Consider the following 16,217-nt stretch of genomic DNA (forward strand, 5'->3'; position numbering starts at 1 on the left):
TTCACACGGATGATCCCTGGAATGGTAGGTCTAACATACGAGGAATGGCTGAGGATCCTGGGATTGTATTCATTGGAGTTTAGAAGATTAAGGGGAGATCTAATAGAAACTTACAAGATAATACATGGCTTGGAAAAGGTGGACGCTAGGAAATTGTTTCCGTTAGGCGAGGAGACTGGGACCCGTGGACGCAGCCTTAGAATTAGAGGGGTAAATTCAGAACAGAAATGCGGAGACATTTCTTCAGCCAGAGAGTGGTGGGCCTGTGGAATTCATTGCCACAGAGTGCAGTGGAGGCTGGGACGCTAAATGTCTTCAAGGCAGAAATTGATAAATTCTTGATGTCACAAGGAATTAAGGGCTACAGGGAGAATGCGGGTAAGTGGAGTTAAAATGCCCATCCGCCATGATGGGCAGAGTGGACTCGATGGGCCGAATGGCCTTACTTCCGCTCCTATGTCTTATGGTCTTATTGCCTTTTTCTATTGTGAATAATGACGAAAAGTATTCATTTAGCACTTCCCTATCTTCTCTGACTCCATGCACAACTTCCCAGAGCTATCCTTGTTTGGCCCTAATCTTACTGCAGTCATTCTTTTTTTCCTGATATAGCTATAGAAAGCCTTAAGGTTTTCCGTGATCCTATCTGCCAATGACTTTTTATGTCCCCTCCTGGCTTTCCTTAGCTCTCTCTTTAGATCTTTCCTGACTAACTTGCAACTCTCAAGCACCCTAACTGAGCTATCACATCTCATTCTAACATAAGCCTCCTTCTTCCTCGTGACAAGAGATTGAACTTCCTTAGTAAATCACGGCTCCCGCGCTCGACAACTTCCTTCCTGCCTGACCGGTACATACTTATCAAGGACCCACAATAGCTGGTCCTTGAATAAGCTCCACATTTCAATCATGCCCATTCCCTGTGGTTTCCTTCCCCACCCTTTGCATCCTAAATCTTGCCCAATCGCGTTGTAATTGCCCTTCCCCAGCTATAATTCTTGCCCAGCAGTATATACTTATCCCTTTCTATCACTAAAGTAAACATACCCGAATTGTGGTCACTATCGCCAAAGTGCTCACCTCCCTCCAAATCCAACACCTGACCTGGTTCATTACTGAGTACCAAATCTAATGTGGCCTCGCCCTTTGTTGGCCCGTCTATGTCCTGTGTCAGGAAACGCTCCTGGACACATTGGACAAAACCTGACCCATCGAAAGTATTCCCAGTCAATATTTGGAAAGTTAAAGTCCCCCATAACAACTACCCTGTCACTCTCACTCCCATCGAAGATCATCTTTGCTATCCTATCCTCTACATCTCTGGAACTCTTTGGAAGCCTATAGAAAACTCCCAACAGGGTACCCTCTCCTTTCCTGTTTCTAATCTCAGCCCATACTACCTCAGTAGCCGAGTCCTCAAACGTCCTTTCTGCAACCATAATACTGTCCTTGACTAACAGTGCCACACCACCTCCTCTCTCACCATTTTCTCTGTTTTTACTGAAGCATCTAAATCCCAGAGGAGAAAGTGAGGTCTGCAGATGCTGGAGATCAAAGTTGAAACTTTATTGCTGGAACAGCACAGCAGGTCAGGCAGCATCCAGGGAACAGGAGATTCGACGTTTCGGGCACAGGCCCTTCTTCAGGAATCTAAATCCCAGAACCTGCAATAACTATTCCTGTCCATGTCTCTGAAATGGCCACAATATCGAAATCCCAGGTACCAACCCATGCAGGAAGTTCACCCACCTTATTCTGGATGTTCCTAATGTTGAAGTAGACACACTTCAAACCAGCGTCTTACCATTAAGTGTACAAGTCCTGCCCTGATTTATCTTTCTAAAATGCAGCACCTCCCACTTATTTAAATTAGACTCAATCTGCTACTCCTTAGCCCATTGGTTCATCTGATTGAGATTCTATTGTATTCTGAAGTAACCTTTTTGGCTCTCCACTGCACCACCAATTTTAATGTCATCTGCCAACTTACTAACCATACCTCCAATGTCACAGGCAAATTATTTATGTAAATGACGAAAAGCAGTGGACCCAGCACTGTTCCTTTTGACACACTGCTGGTCACAGGCCTCCAGTCTGAAAAGCAATCCTCCACCACCACCCTTTTGTTTTCTATCTTTGAGCCAGTTCTGTATCCAAATAACTTGTACTGTGTACCGTGTGCTCTAATCTTGGTAATCAGTCCAACATGATAAGCTTTGTCACACACCTTACTGGAGTCCATCTAGACCACATCTACTCCTCTGCCCCCATTAGTCTTGTTACTTCTTCAAAAAGCTCAATTAATTTAGTAAGATATGATTTCTCATGCATAAAGCCATGTTGACCAGCCTTATTCAGTCCTTGCCTTTCTCACTACATATAAATTCCCTCCCAACAACTTGCCCAATGATGTCATGCTCCGCAATGTATAGTTCCATGGCTTATCCTTACTACCTTCTTATTAGTAGCACCATGTTAGCCAGCCTCCAGTCTTCCGGAACCTCACCTGTGACTATTGATGATCAAAATATCTCAGTAAGGGGCCCAGAACTCATTTGCCTAGCTTCTCACAGAGTCCTAGGGTACATCTGATCAGATCCGAGGGAGTTATCCACTCTTATGCGTCTTAAGACATCCAGCACCATCATTTCTGTAATATGGAAATTTTTCAAGATGTTGCTATTTATTTCCATATGTTCTCCATTTTCTAATTCCTTCTCCACAGTAAACACTGATGCAAAATACTCATTTAGTATCTCACCCATCTCCTGCGGTTCCACATTTAGACTCCCTTGCTGATCTTTAAGGGTCCCTGTTCTCTCACTTCTTACAATTTTGTCCTTAATCTATTTTAGAATCCCTTTGGATTCTCCTTAACCCTATTTGCCAAAGCTATCTCATGTCCCCTTTTTGCCTTCCTGATTTCCCTCTTAAGTATACTCTTACTGCCTTTATACTCTTCTAGGGATTGACTCTGTCTCTGCTGTCTATACCTGACCTATGCTTCCTTCCTTTTCTTGACCAAAACCTCAATCTTTCTAGCCATCCAGCATTCCCTCCACCTACCAGCCTTGCCCTTCACCCTAACAGGAACATGCTGTTTCTGAGCTCTTGTTATCTTGTTATTTTTTAAGCCTTCTCATTTTCCAGCCATTGCTTTCCCTGCAAAAACTTTTGAAAGTTCTTGTCTAATACAGTCAAAATTGTTCTTCCTCCAATTTAGAAGTTCAGCTTTTAGATCCGGTGTATCCTTTTCCATCACTATTTTAATCCTAATAGATTTATAGCCACTGCCTAATTTCCGCAGACTAGGTCAAGTTTTTCAACTTCTCTAGTAGGCACAGCCACATAAGGAATCAGAAACGTTTCTTGTATATACGAATTCCTCTCCATCCAAGGCCTTAACATTATGGCAGTCGCAGTCTATGTTTGAAAAGTTAAAATCCCCTACCATTACCACCCTATTATTCTTAACAATAATTGAGATCTCCAAATTGTTTCTCAATTTTCTGCTGACTGTTTGGGGGTTCTGTAGTACAATCCCAATAAGGTGATCACTCGTGTCTTATTTCTCAGTTCCACCCAAATAACTTCCCTGGACATATTCCTCGGAATATTCTTCCTAAATACAACCATAATGTTATGCCTAATCAAGAATGCCACTCCCCCTCCCCTCTTGCTCCTTTCCTCTGCTTCCTGTAGCATGTACACTGAAAAACATCAAGTCCTGTCCATCCCTGAGTCACATTTCTGTAATTGCTATGATATCCGAGTTTCATGTTCCTAACCATGCCCTGAGTTCTTCTGCATTCCCTGTTAGGCCTCTTGCATTGAAATAAATGCAATTTAATTTATCAGTCCTACCTCATTCTCTGTTTTGCTCCTGCATGCCTTGATTATTTGACTTGCTCTTTTTTCCCAACTGCATCCCGATTGTAGAAAGGATATTATTAAACTAGAAAGAGTGCAGCAATGATTTACTAGAATGCTACCTGGACTTTAAGGTTTGAGTCATAAGGAGAGGTTGTATAGGCTGGGATTTTTTTTTCCCTGGATCAAAGGCAACCCTATAGAGGTCAATAAAGTTATTAGAGGCATAGATAAGGTAGATAGTCAACAGCTTTACTCCATGGTAGGGGAGTGTAGAACTAGGGGGCACAGCTTTAAGGTGAGAGGGAACAGATACAAAAGGGTCCAGAGGGCAATATTTTTAAACAGTGTCTGCTGAGTGACTGAAATGGACTGCCAAAGGTAGTGGTGGAAGAGAGTACAGTTTCATCATTTAAGAAACATGTAGACAGGCACATGGATGGAATAGGTATGGAGAGATATGGATCAAACGCAGGCAAATGGGACTAGTTTAATTGTGAAAACTGGACAGCATGGGCAAGTGTGGCCAAAGGGCCTGTTTCCATACTTGAGACCTTTATGACTGTTTGTCATCCTAAAAGCCACTCTTTGAAGGCTTGCTATTTCAGTTGTTTTATATTTGTCTGCAATGACTGAATGTTGTACTGGTGCATTCTGGTTTTTGACATGAGTGTCCTAACCACAACATAATGAACCACTGATTTGCTGTTTGGTGTACTTGGCTAGAATGTTTTTCTATTTTTATAGGAGTGATGATTTGTTCCAACGAAAACCTATTTCTGTTAAAAACATTGATTTAATTTATTTGAACACAAACTTTGATTATATGAAAGGGGAAGACATTTGCAGGGTTACAGGCTACAGAGTGAAATGGCATTATGTGAATTGCTACTTTAAAAAGTCAGCACAGACATGATGGACCAAATGGCCTTCTGTGTTCTGACCACGCTGGCGATCCTATGATTCTAAATCACTGTTACATCTTCAAGGTATGAGTGAGGTCAAAAAACTTGCAAATATGAAGTGTGTAAATCATTAATCTTGTTTTTTTTCTGTTGCCAGTATGAGTGAGAGTGGAAGCTCTCAGGGCCTGTCACAACCTTCCACGCAGACCACGCAGTATCTGAGAGCTGATACACCCAACAATGCAACACCTGTCACTAGTAAGACTTTCATTTATTGGATAATTTAGAGATAGTTGTGGGCCAAGCTGATCCCTGAGTTAAATCTTAATCATGCTTTGAAATGGAAGATGATTATTCTATGTTATTATTAATAAAACAAACTCTCTACATAGTAAAATAGTACAAGATAAAATTGTACTCAGTGAGCATAAACTGGATTACTTGGATATTCTGTCCTCCTTTTCCATTTCCAATTTCGACTGTTGTATAATATTCCCTGTTTCATACTGACAGCAGGATTCAAAGTTTTTTTTTTGTGTTAGCTTCACAATAATCAAATAGATAATGTTTTTGTAAATGTTTAGCTTCTGAAATAATGTAAAGAAAATATCGTGTCTGGGTAAGTACTATACATTACCTGGGATATCAACCTAGGCTAAACATCAGAAAGCTATGTTTGATTAGCTTTCTCAATTTAAGAATGACAGTGTGTCCCTGATTATATCACTGCAGTGTTCTACATAATAATTACCATATTATTACTCTTGAATGAAAAGAGCGTGGAAATCATTGTGCAACTGATTGTAAAGGGTGCCAGACAGTGTTTAGCTGGGGTGGTTTCTTGGAAGCACTGGTAATGCCTGAGGCTAGTAGCAATTTGTCTCATAACAAAGAAACACCTACAACCCCAAAAACACACTGCAATATTTTAAGTATCGGAACCTCACAACCCATGCTAACCCAGCAAATAAAATTAATAAACGCACTTTCTATTTTAATTTGTCAGATTAGTATCATGCAATCCCAAATTGAATATCGCCAGCACAACACAGAAGACCAAAGGTTTCCAAAGTTGCCAGAGAATCTGTCTGTCCTTGATCAAAGTGATTAAAGTGAAGCTTTCGTGTCTGCAAGTTCATTCCTCATTGCTAGTGGGCTGCAGTTTAATGTTAGTAGTTAGTATGAAGTAATACTTTAGAGACTTCACAATTACTTATTAAGAAATGACACGGTGGCTCAGTGGTTAGCAGGTAACTCAGTGGGTTCGATTCCAGCCTCGGGCGACTGTGTGGAGTTTGCACAATCTTTCCGTGTCTGCGTGGGTTTCCTCTGGGTGTTCCAGTTTCCTCCCACAGTCCACAGATGTGCAGGTTAGGTGTTAGGTGTAGGGGTAAATGTAAGGGAATAGGTCTGGGTGGGTTGCTCTTCAGAGGGTCGGTGTGGACTTGTTGGGCCCAAATGGCTTGTTTCCACACTGTAGGAATTCTATGATTCTATGAAGTCGGAGGGTCTTCTCCACTGAACCGAGGAAAAGGAGGACAGTGAGCAGCCAAGATCATACTGGGGGAGGACTTGCATCTGGCCAGTAGAGAAAGAAGCAAGTTCGCAGTTGGCCCAACCTTTACCTAAGATGGGTTTACTAATTGAGGCTTAGCTTCCTTGATCTCTCAAGAGAATAGTTTTGCCATGTCAGATGGTGGCAGAGATCTGTAACATTCTAGAGGAAGACGTCAGAGCTGAGGTAAGTTAGTGTATAAGAGAAGGCTTTTAGTATGCTTTCCTTTATTGGTCAGAACATTGAGTACAGGAGTTGGGAGGTCATAATGCAGCTGTACAGGACATTGGTTAAGCCATTTCTGGAATATTGTTTGCAATTCTGGTTCTTGCTCCTACAGGAAGGATGTTGTGAAACTTGAAGAGGTTCAGAAAAGATTTACAAGGGTGTTGCCAGGGTTGGAGCTTTGAGCTATAGGGAGAGGATGAATGGACTGGGGCTGTTTTCCCTGCTGGGTGATCTTATAGAGGTTAATAAAATCATGAAGGGCATGGATAGGGTAAGTAGACAAGGTCTTTTCCCTAGAGGGCATAGGTTTGTGGTGAGAAGGAAATGATTTAAAAGGAGCGTAAGGGACAACGTTTTCACACAAAGCGTGGTGCATGAATGGAATGAGCTGCCAGAGGAAGTGGTGGAGACTGGTACTAATTACAACATTTAAAAGGCATCTGGGTGGGTATATGAATAGAAAGGGTTTACAGACATATGGGCCAAGTGCTGGCAATTGGGACTAGATTAATTTAAGATATCTGGTAGGGATGGACGAGCTGGACTGAAGGGTCTGTTTCTGTGCTGTACATCTCTATGACTCTTGAGAGTCAGTGTCTATTCAAATACAAAATTATATTTAAAGACAACAGTTGGTGGGTAGATAGTTATTTCTTTAAACAGAGTGGTGGTCGACGTTGGATTTTCAAAGGGTCATGTCGATTTTTAACAAAATAACTTGCAAGTTGAAATATCGCAGAACATTTTGAAGTTTGTCATTGTTGTCAAACTTGGAGTGGCAAAAGTGAGGATTATACAAATCACCTGTAACAGGAGTTAGTTAGACTGGGGAGAGGCCATGTAAGTAGGAGGTTAAATTTAACACAAAGAAGGGGATCCAGTTTTGCAGAAAGGATAGAGAGAGGCAATGTAGTCTTAATGGCATAATTCTAAACTGTGCAAGAACAGAGGAACCTGGAGATCCATGTGCTGGAAATGGGACGGGCGAGATGGAGGCATAGCAGTAATGTGACTGCACCACTAATCCAGAGGCCAAAGCATTGAGGTTATAGTACAAATCCCATCTCAACTGTTGGTATATATATTCCATTAATCTTGAAATCTGAAATTGAAAGCTAATCCCCGTACAAGTAACCATAAAATGATCACTGATTTTTGTTCAAACTAATCTGGTTCACTAATGCCCTTTGGAGAAGTAAATTTGCTAACCTGGTCTATCCTACATTTAACTCCAGACCTCTAACTGTTGATTCTTAACTTCCCTTCCAACTAACCTAGCAAGTCACTCAGTTCAAAGGTAATTAGGAATAGACAACAAATAGAGTCATAGAGATGTACAGCATGGAAGCAGACCCATTGGTCCAACTCGTCCATGCCGACCAGATATCCCAACCCAATCTAGTCCCATCTGCCAGCACCTGGCCCATATCCCTCCAAACCCATCCAGGTGCCTTTTAAATGTGGCAATTGTACCAGCCTCCACCACTTCCTCTGGCAGCTCATTCCACACACTACCACCCTCTGTGTGAAAAAGTTGCCCCTTAAGTCTCTTTTATATCTTCCCCCTCTCACCCTAAACCTATGCCCTCTAGTTCTGGACTCCCCCACCTGGAGAAAAGACTTTGTCTATTTATCCTGTCCATACCCCTCATGATTTTGTAAACCTCTCTAATGTCACCCCTCAGCCTCCGATGCTCCGGGAAAACCTCTCCCTATAGCTCAAATCCCCCAACCCCGGCAACATCCTTGTAAATCTTTTGAAACTTCTTTCAAGTTTCACAACATCCTTCCAATAGGAAGGAGACCAGAATTGCGCACAATATTCCAAAAGTGGCCTAACCAATGTCCTGTACAGCCGCAACATGACCTCCCAACTCCTGTACTCAATACTCCAACCAATAAAGGAAAGCATACCAACTGCCTTCTTCACTATCCTATCTACCTGTGACTACACTTTCAAGGAGCTATGAACCTGCACTCCAAGGTCTCTTTGTTCAGTAACACTCCCGAGGACCTTAACATTAAGTGTATGAATCCTGCTAAGATTTGCTTTCCCAAAACGCAGCATCTCACATTTATTTAAATTAAACTCCATCTGGTAACATTCTTCACTGTCCACTGCACCTCTAATTTTGGTGTCATTTGCAAACTTACTAACCATACCTCTTATGCTCACATCCAAATCATTTATATAAATGATGAAAAGTAGTGGACCCAGCACCGATCCTTGTGGCACTCCACTGGTCACAGGCCTCCAGTCTGAAAAACAACCCTCCACCTTTGAGCCTGTTCTGTATCCGAATGGCTAGTTCTCCCTGTATTCCATGAGACCTAAAATTGCTAACCAGTCTCCCATGACGAACCTTGTCAAATGCCTTACTGAAGTCCATATAGATCACATCCACCACTCTGCCCTCTTTGTTACTTCTTCAAAAATTCACTACCAAGTTTGTGAGACATGAATTCCCACACATAAAGCCATGTTGACTATCCCTAATCAGTCCTTGCCTTTCCAAATACATGTACATTCTGTCCCTCAGAATTCCCTCCAACAACTTGCCCATCACGATGTCAGGCTTACTGGTCTGTAGTTCCCTGGCTTGTCCTTACCATCTTTCTTAAACAGTGGCACCACATTAGCCAACCTCACCTGTAACTATCGATGATACAAATATCTCAGTTAGAAGCCCAGCAATCACTTCCCTAGCTTCCCACAGAGTTCTAGAATACACCTGATCAGGTCCTGGTGATTTATCCACCTTTATGCGTTCAAGACATCCAACACTTCCTCCTCTGTAATATGGACATTTTTCAAGATGTCACTATCTATTTCACTACATTCTATATCTTCCGTGTCCTTTTCCACTGTAAATACTTGATGCAAAATACTGGTTTAGTATCTCCCCCATCTCCTTGAGCTCCACACAAAGGTCATCTTGCTGATCTTTGAGGGGCCCTAATCTCTCCCTAGTTACCCTTTTGTCCTTAATGTGTTTGTAAAAACCCTTTGGATTCTCCTTTACTCTATTTGCCAAAGCTATCTCATGTCCCCTTTTTTGCCCTCCTGATTTCCCTCTTAAGTATACTCCTACTGCCTTTATGCTCTTCTATGGATTCACTCGATCTATTCTGTCTATATCTGACATATGCTTCCTTCTTTTTCTTAACCAAAACCCAAATTTCTTTAGTCATCCCGAATTCCCTATACCTACCAGCCTTTCCTTTCACTGTTACAGGAATATACTTTCTCTGGATTCTCATTATCTCATTTCTGAAAGCTTCCTATTTTCCAGCAGACCCTTGAATAACGAACAGCTGTGCCCAATCAGCTTTTGAAAGTTCTTGCCTAATACCATCAAAATTGGCCTTCCTCCAATTTAGAACTTCAACTTTTAGGTCTGGTCTATCCTTTTCCATCACTATTTTAAAACTAATAGAATTATGGTTGCTGAACCAAAGTGCTCCTCCACTGACACCTCAGTCACCCTGCCCTGCCTTATTTCCCAAGTTTTGCATCTTCTCTATTAAGTACATCCATATACTGAATCAGAAAGTTTTCTTGTACACATTTAACAAATTCCTCTGCATCTAAACCCCTAACACTATGGCAGTCCCAGTCTATGTTTGGAAAGTTAAAATCCCCTACCATAACCACCCTATTATTCTTACAGATAACTGAGATCTCCTTACAAATTTGCTTCTCAATTTTCCTCTGACTATTAGGGGGTCTATAATACAATCCCTTTCTTATTTCTCAGTCCCACCCAAATAACTTCCCTGGATGTATTTCCAGGAATATCCTCCCTCAGTACAGCTCTAATGCTATCCCTTAGCAAAAACCCCACTGTCCCTCCTCTCTTGCCTCCCTTTCTAGCGTTTGTATCCTGGAACATTAAGCTGCCAGTCCTGTGCATCCCCAAGCCATGTTTCTGTAATTGCTGTATATCCCAGTCTCATGTTCCTAACCATGCCCTGAGTTCATCTACCTTCTCTGTTAGGCCTCTTGCTTTGAAATAAATGCAGTTTAATTTATCAGTCCTGCCTTGTTCTCTGCTTTGTCCCTGCCTGCCCTGACTGTTTGACTCGCCTTTGTTCTCAACTGTACCAATCTCAGATTGAAATCTTTCCTCACTACCTCCGTGGGTGTCCCCCTAAACCATACAAGTATAAATCCTCCCGAGCAGCTCTAGCAAATCTCCCTGCCAGTATGTTATTCCCCTTCCAATTTAGGTGCAATCTGTCCTTCTTGTACAGGTCACTTCTACCCCAGAAGAGATTCCAATGATCCAAAAATGTGAATCTTTCTCCCACACAGTAGCTCCTCAGCCATGCATTCATCTGCTCTATCCTCCTATTCATGCCCTCACCAGCTCGTAGCACCATTTTAAATTCCTGCCTAACTCTCTTTAATCTCCCTTCAGAATCTCAACCTTTTCCTGTCCTATGTCGTTGGTTCCAATGTGTACAGTGACCTTCTGCTGGCCCCTCTTCCCCTTGAGAACCTTTTGCACCCTCCCTGAGACATCCTTGATCCTGGCACCAGGAAGCAACACACCATTCTGATTTTTTGCTGCTGGCCACAGAACCGTCTGTCTGTACCTTGGACTAAAGAGTTCTCTAAGATAATCGATCGCTTGGAACCGGACATATTGTTGGCCTTGCCAGTGATGTCTACATCCCATGAAAAAGTAGACATGTTGACAGTGTGGCTAGCAATGCATATGGGATTTTGGGCTTCAAAAATAGGATGAAGTTCTAATTTGAGTTTTGTACCACTGGACATTATTAAGAGTATGAGGGTACAAAGATTTACCACTATGATTTCATGGATTGAGTTAAGGGGTTTCATTACAAAGTTGAGAAGCTGAGGATATTTGATGGAGGTATACTAGGATTGTGGTTAAGTTTAAGTGACATAAACAATGAAAAATGCTTTTCATTAGTTGAAGATGCAAGGACCTAGAGGGATACTAGTTTAAGATTTTGGGTATATTGAGGGAGGTGATTTGATTGATGATGTCAAGAGAACATTGTTGGGTATAAACGAGAAGGGCTATATGGGTATCACAAGGGAGTAGGGCTAACTAGATTGTTTCACAGGGCTTGCATTTGATTAGAATGTACTCCCTCTGTACCATAAATGATCCAGTATATCAATCTTAAAAACAATCAAACATCCAATTAATTAATATATAATGCATGCATATCAGCCAAAGGCACTTTGTGAACTACACTGAAATTCACTCCAGTGTGCAGATTGTGTGAGAATACTCAAACGCTTTATGCAGGTGTGTGTGAGACAGCTGCCAATGGTGCTATCAGCTAAGTTCCAAAATCCTTATCTTTAGACTGGAATGCAACTGAAAGGATGACTGATTGGGGCTTGGAGGTGGGGGGGAGGGGAGACGGCAGTGGATGCGGGGGTGGGAGAAAAAAATTTGGATAAATACTTGAAGAAAGGCTGTAATGAAATGTTAGTTCAAGTGGATCAGGTGTAGGTGTATCCACCGGGGAAATTTAGAGATAAAAATAGTCATCAATGCTCGAAGTTAATTGATAAATATTAGTCCAGTGCTTAGTTTTAGTTGTACAAAGTAAATGGGTTATCAACCAAGTACAAGTCAAAAATAAGTATTTGATACTTGTATCTTGGAGATCTGTATCAAATGTTTTGCGTGGTTCTGGTCAGTTCTAATTGAAATCTTTCAGTTATGGACGGAAATAGAATTTATCCGACCATGGAAAACAGGCCATATTAATTAAACACACAGAATTGTGATTAAAAGTTAAACAGATTTACCATAATTTTATACTGTAATTAGCCTTTTGAGAGACACATTGTTTGTAGATAAATTGTAAAAGGCATCCTATTAGATCTTTGTGACATAGCCACTAGTGAGTTGAAAGGAATTGATTGTTAGATTAGTAGCTTTTCCCTGGAGTAACTGGTGCCATGTGGTTGGCAATTGCACTATTATCAAAAGGCATTTTGGAGTATGCAAGGATGAATATTGTCACAAAGACAATTTGGAAACAATTATAAGCCGTTTCATTACAGGTGCAGAATTTTGTATTTTGGATGGGTTCTTGGAAAGTAGTAATTATGGAATATTCTCCTCAGAAAATTTACTGTGTTTATTTAGTTGATGTGGAGATTTCTGTCAAGACCAGCATTTATTGCCTGTCTGTAAGTGCCCTTGAAAAGATGGTGATGGTGCCTTGGCTACAACTGAGTGGCTCACCAGGTCATTTCAGAGGACAGTTAGGAGTGAACAATGTTTGCTGTGGTTACAGAGCCACATGTAGGTCAAATTGGTTAAGTTCACATTAGTGAACCTGATTGGCTACATTCCCTCTAATTCTTCTGAGTGCTGCATTGACCTTTGAGGTCCATGTGCAACGACAATTTCTGCATAAAGGAAGTCAATGCGTTGACATGCCGATTGGCACACGGGACCTCCAAGTGGCCATGCAGCTTGAAGGGCTATACAAATCACAATTATTGATGCTAACATTTTGTTTCTGATTTATTTATTAATTCAATTGAAATTCTCTGGCTGCTGTGAAATTGGACTCCTGACTCTGGGTCAGTTGTCTAGGTCTCTAGGTATCTAGTCCAGTAACATTACAACTGTGCTGCTGTACTCTCATGATTAATGGTTATTTCTGGTGCCAAACATTTTTGGGAGAAATGATGGCAGTCTGCAAATGTATCAAATAGAAATTGTTTAAAATTACAGTGTACCGGCATCATTTTTATGTGGCTTTGGCTGGCAACACCAACACGTGCTCGTCGCTAATCGTCCTTGTCAGCAATTGTGTCTGATGTGGCTCTGGAATCGCATGTACGCCAAACTAGGTAATGGTGCACATTTCTTTAAGGGCAATTAATGGAGCAGATTGAGTTTTGCAACAATCAATGATTGTTGCACAGTTAGTATGAAGATTTTTGTAAATTAATTGCTTTTATTAAAGGACTCCAAGTTGTAGTCCAACGGTTTAATTGAAATCACAAGCTTTCAGAACACTGCTCCTTTGTCAGGCTGTTTCACCTGATGAAGAAGCAGTGCTCTGAAAGCTTGTGATTTCAAGTAAACTTGGGGGTCTATAACCTGATGTTGGGTGACTTCTGACTTTGTTCACCCCAGTCCAATATCGGCACCTCCGCATCATTCATTAAAGGAATTTAAATTCCGCTGGCTAGTGGGATTTAAATCCATGTATTAACCAGAGATTTGGCCTAGGCTTTTTGATTACCTTTTTTTAAACTAGCTCAATGACATTAACTCTACTCCACTATCTGTCATCTCTCAGAACAACACACATTTTTTTGTATCTCAAGACATGTAATACCTAACAAATGCACTAGATACAGAAACAGGAAGTTTAAAATGCAGCAAGATTACAGCAAACAGACTATTGTTGAATGTAGAGAAAAAAATACTTCATTTTATTGTTTAATTTGTTGTCACTCTCTTCCTGGTTCTTTTCATAATTTCTGTCTCTTTTGCGTTTTTCTGTAGCTGTCATGTGTTCCCAATATGGGTATTATGTCTTTTGTTTGGATCTATGAGCTACAGAAAGATGAGAATTAATAACACTAGTTAAGAGGTATAATGGAAAAAAATCATTGTAGAAATTATGCAACAGAGGCAGTTGTGAGAGGAAACATGGATTTGAGGGTTATTACATTTGCATTTTATTTCATTTATTCTGGTCCAGTGATGTCATGTGAGCTATACATGTAGCTACAAGGATATTGCTAACTACAAATAGGACCCTTAAATTGATATGTTCATGATAATCTTTCACAGTTAAGTTCATAAATTACTCTTAGGTTAACAATGATTTCCCATAAAGCTCACTGAGGCAGGATGTTTAATAAACTTTTCTGCTTATCAATTCAGTTGTGCACAATGTTACAATTGTAATTAATTGTACTGACCATAGTAAGAAAGAGAGTCGAGTGTGTGGAATTGGAAAAGCACTGCAAGTCAGGAGCAGGAGAATTGATGTTTTGGGCATAAGCCCTGATGAAGGGCTTACTTGATTCAACTGCTCCTCTGATGCCGCCTGACCTGCTGTGCTTTTCCAGCACCACACTTTCGACTTTGAAAAACTCCAGCATCTGCAGTCCTCACTTTCTACCAATAGTAAGAAGAATATGCATGGAGCTGATACCATGTTAAAACTATGTACCTCACCTGACCTAAACATATTGTGGCTCTGTTGCAAAGAAAGTCCCTCTGTTTAATGTGTCAACTAAGTTTACTTAGTTGATTTACCTGATTATGATTGGCATTTAATTATACATCTATATCAGAGTAAGGGACTCGTACAATTGAAACACAATTAATTTTAATAAAAGTTGGATTTTTTTTCATTCAGTTAAGATGTTGTTAGATACTGGCCCTCATTCAATTTCTCTTTAGGAAGTTGAAGTGGACCAGTTGAATTTTGTAGACGTTTTTTGTATTAATTTCCAGGAAGGCTGTGTCGCTGACAAGAATCAGCATTTATGGCCCATTCCTCATTGTTTTTTAAAGTATTCTTTTGATACAGCATGCTAGAGGACTTCCAAATCTTGTGAGTAATGTAAGACTTTAGTTACAAAAAGGCCAGCATGACTGGGGATCAGTAATCCTAACATCTGTGGTAGATAAGTTATTCAAGAAGATTCTGAAAGATAAGATATACATGCATTTGGAAAGACAGGGTTTGATTGGGAATAGTCAACATGGCTTTGTGCGTAGGAGATCATGCCTAAATTTGTTAGAGTTCTTCAACGAAGTGACCAGGAAGGTTGACGAGGACAGAGTGGTAGACATTGTCTATATAGATGTCAGTAAAGCCTTTGATAAGATTCCACAGGTAGACTGCTCTGAAAGGTTGAAACTTTATTGCTGGAACAGCACAGCAGGTCAGGCAGCATCCAGGGAACAGAAGATTCGACGTTTCGGGAAGGGCATGTGCCCGAAACGTCGAATCGTCTGTTCCCTAGATGCTGCCTGACCTGCTGTGCTGTTCCAGCAATAAAGTTTCAGCTTTGATCTCCAGCGTCTGCAGACCTCACTTTCTCCTGCTCTGAAAGGTTAGATCACATGGAATCCAGAAGGAACTGACAAATTAGATACACAATTGGCTTGATGGTAGGAAGCAGAGAGTAATACTGGAAGAATGCTTGTCAGACTGGGGGCCTGTGATTAGTGGTGTGCTTTGGGTTGATGCTGAGCCCGTTAGTGTTTGTTATGTATATCAATGATTTGGATGAGAATGTACAAGATATGATTAGTAAGTTTGCAGATGACACTAAAATAGGGTATTGTGGACAGTGAAGAAGGTTATCAGAAATTGCAGCAGGCCCTTAATCAGTTTGGAAAGTTAGTTGAGAAATGGCAAATGGAGTTTAATATAGATAAGTGTGAGGTCTTGCATTTTGGAAAGTCAAATCAAGGCAGAATTTTCATGGTGAATGGTAGAGCCTTAAAGAGTGTAGTGGAACAGAGGGACCTTGCATTTCAGGTGCACGGTTCTCTGAAAGCGGAGTCACAGGTAGATAGGGCAGTGAAGAAGGCTTTTCTGCACACTGGTCTTCCATCCTTCCATCAATCAGGGCATTGTGTATAGAAGTTGGGAAGTTATGTTGCAGTTGCACTTGC

At 41.0% G+C, this 16,217-nt stretch overlaps 1 protein-coding gene across 5 annotated transcripts in view; it reads left to right on the forward strand.

The window, feature by feature from the left end:
• The window catches only part of ryk (receptor like tyrosine kinase), a 284,985-nt gene that overhangs the window by 101,028 nt on the left and 167,740 nt on the right, over positions 1-16,217 (forward strand). For all 5 annotated transcript variants that reach the window (XM_043701687.1, XM_043701689.1, XM_043701684.1 and 2 more), the window contains one exon: positions 4,933-5,033. In XM_043701687.1, coding sequence (XP_043557622.1) covers positions 4,933-5,033 — 101 coding nt within the window. The remainder of the gene's footprint in view (positions 1-4,932; positions 5,034-16,217) is intronic.

This window comes from Chiloscyllium plagiosum, chromosome 13 (genome assembly GCF_004010195.1).
Source record: "Chiloscyllium plagiosum isolate BGI_BamShark_2017 chromosome 13, ASM401019v2, whole genome shotgun sequence".
Taxonomy (NCBI): domain Eukaryota; kingdom Metazoa; phylum Chordata; class Chondrichthyes; order Orectolobiformes; family Hemiscylliidae; genus Chiloscyllium; species Chiloscyllium plagiosum.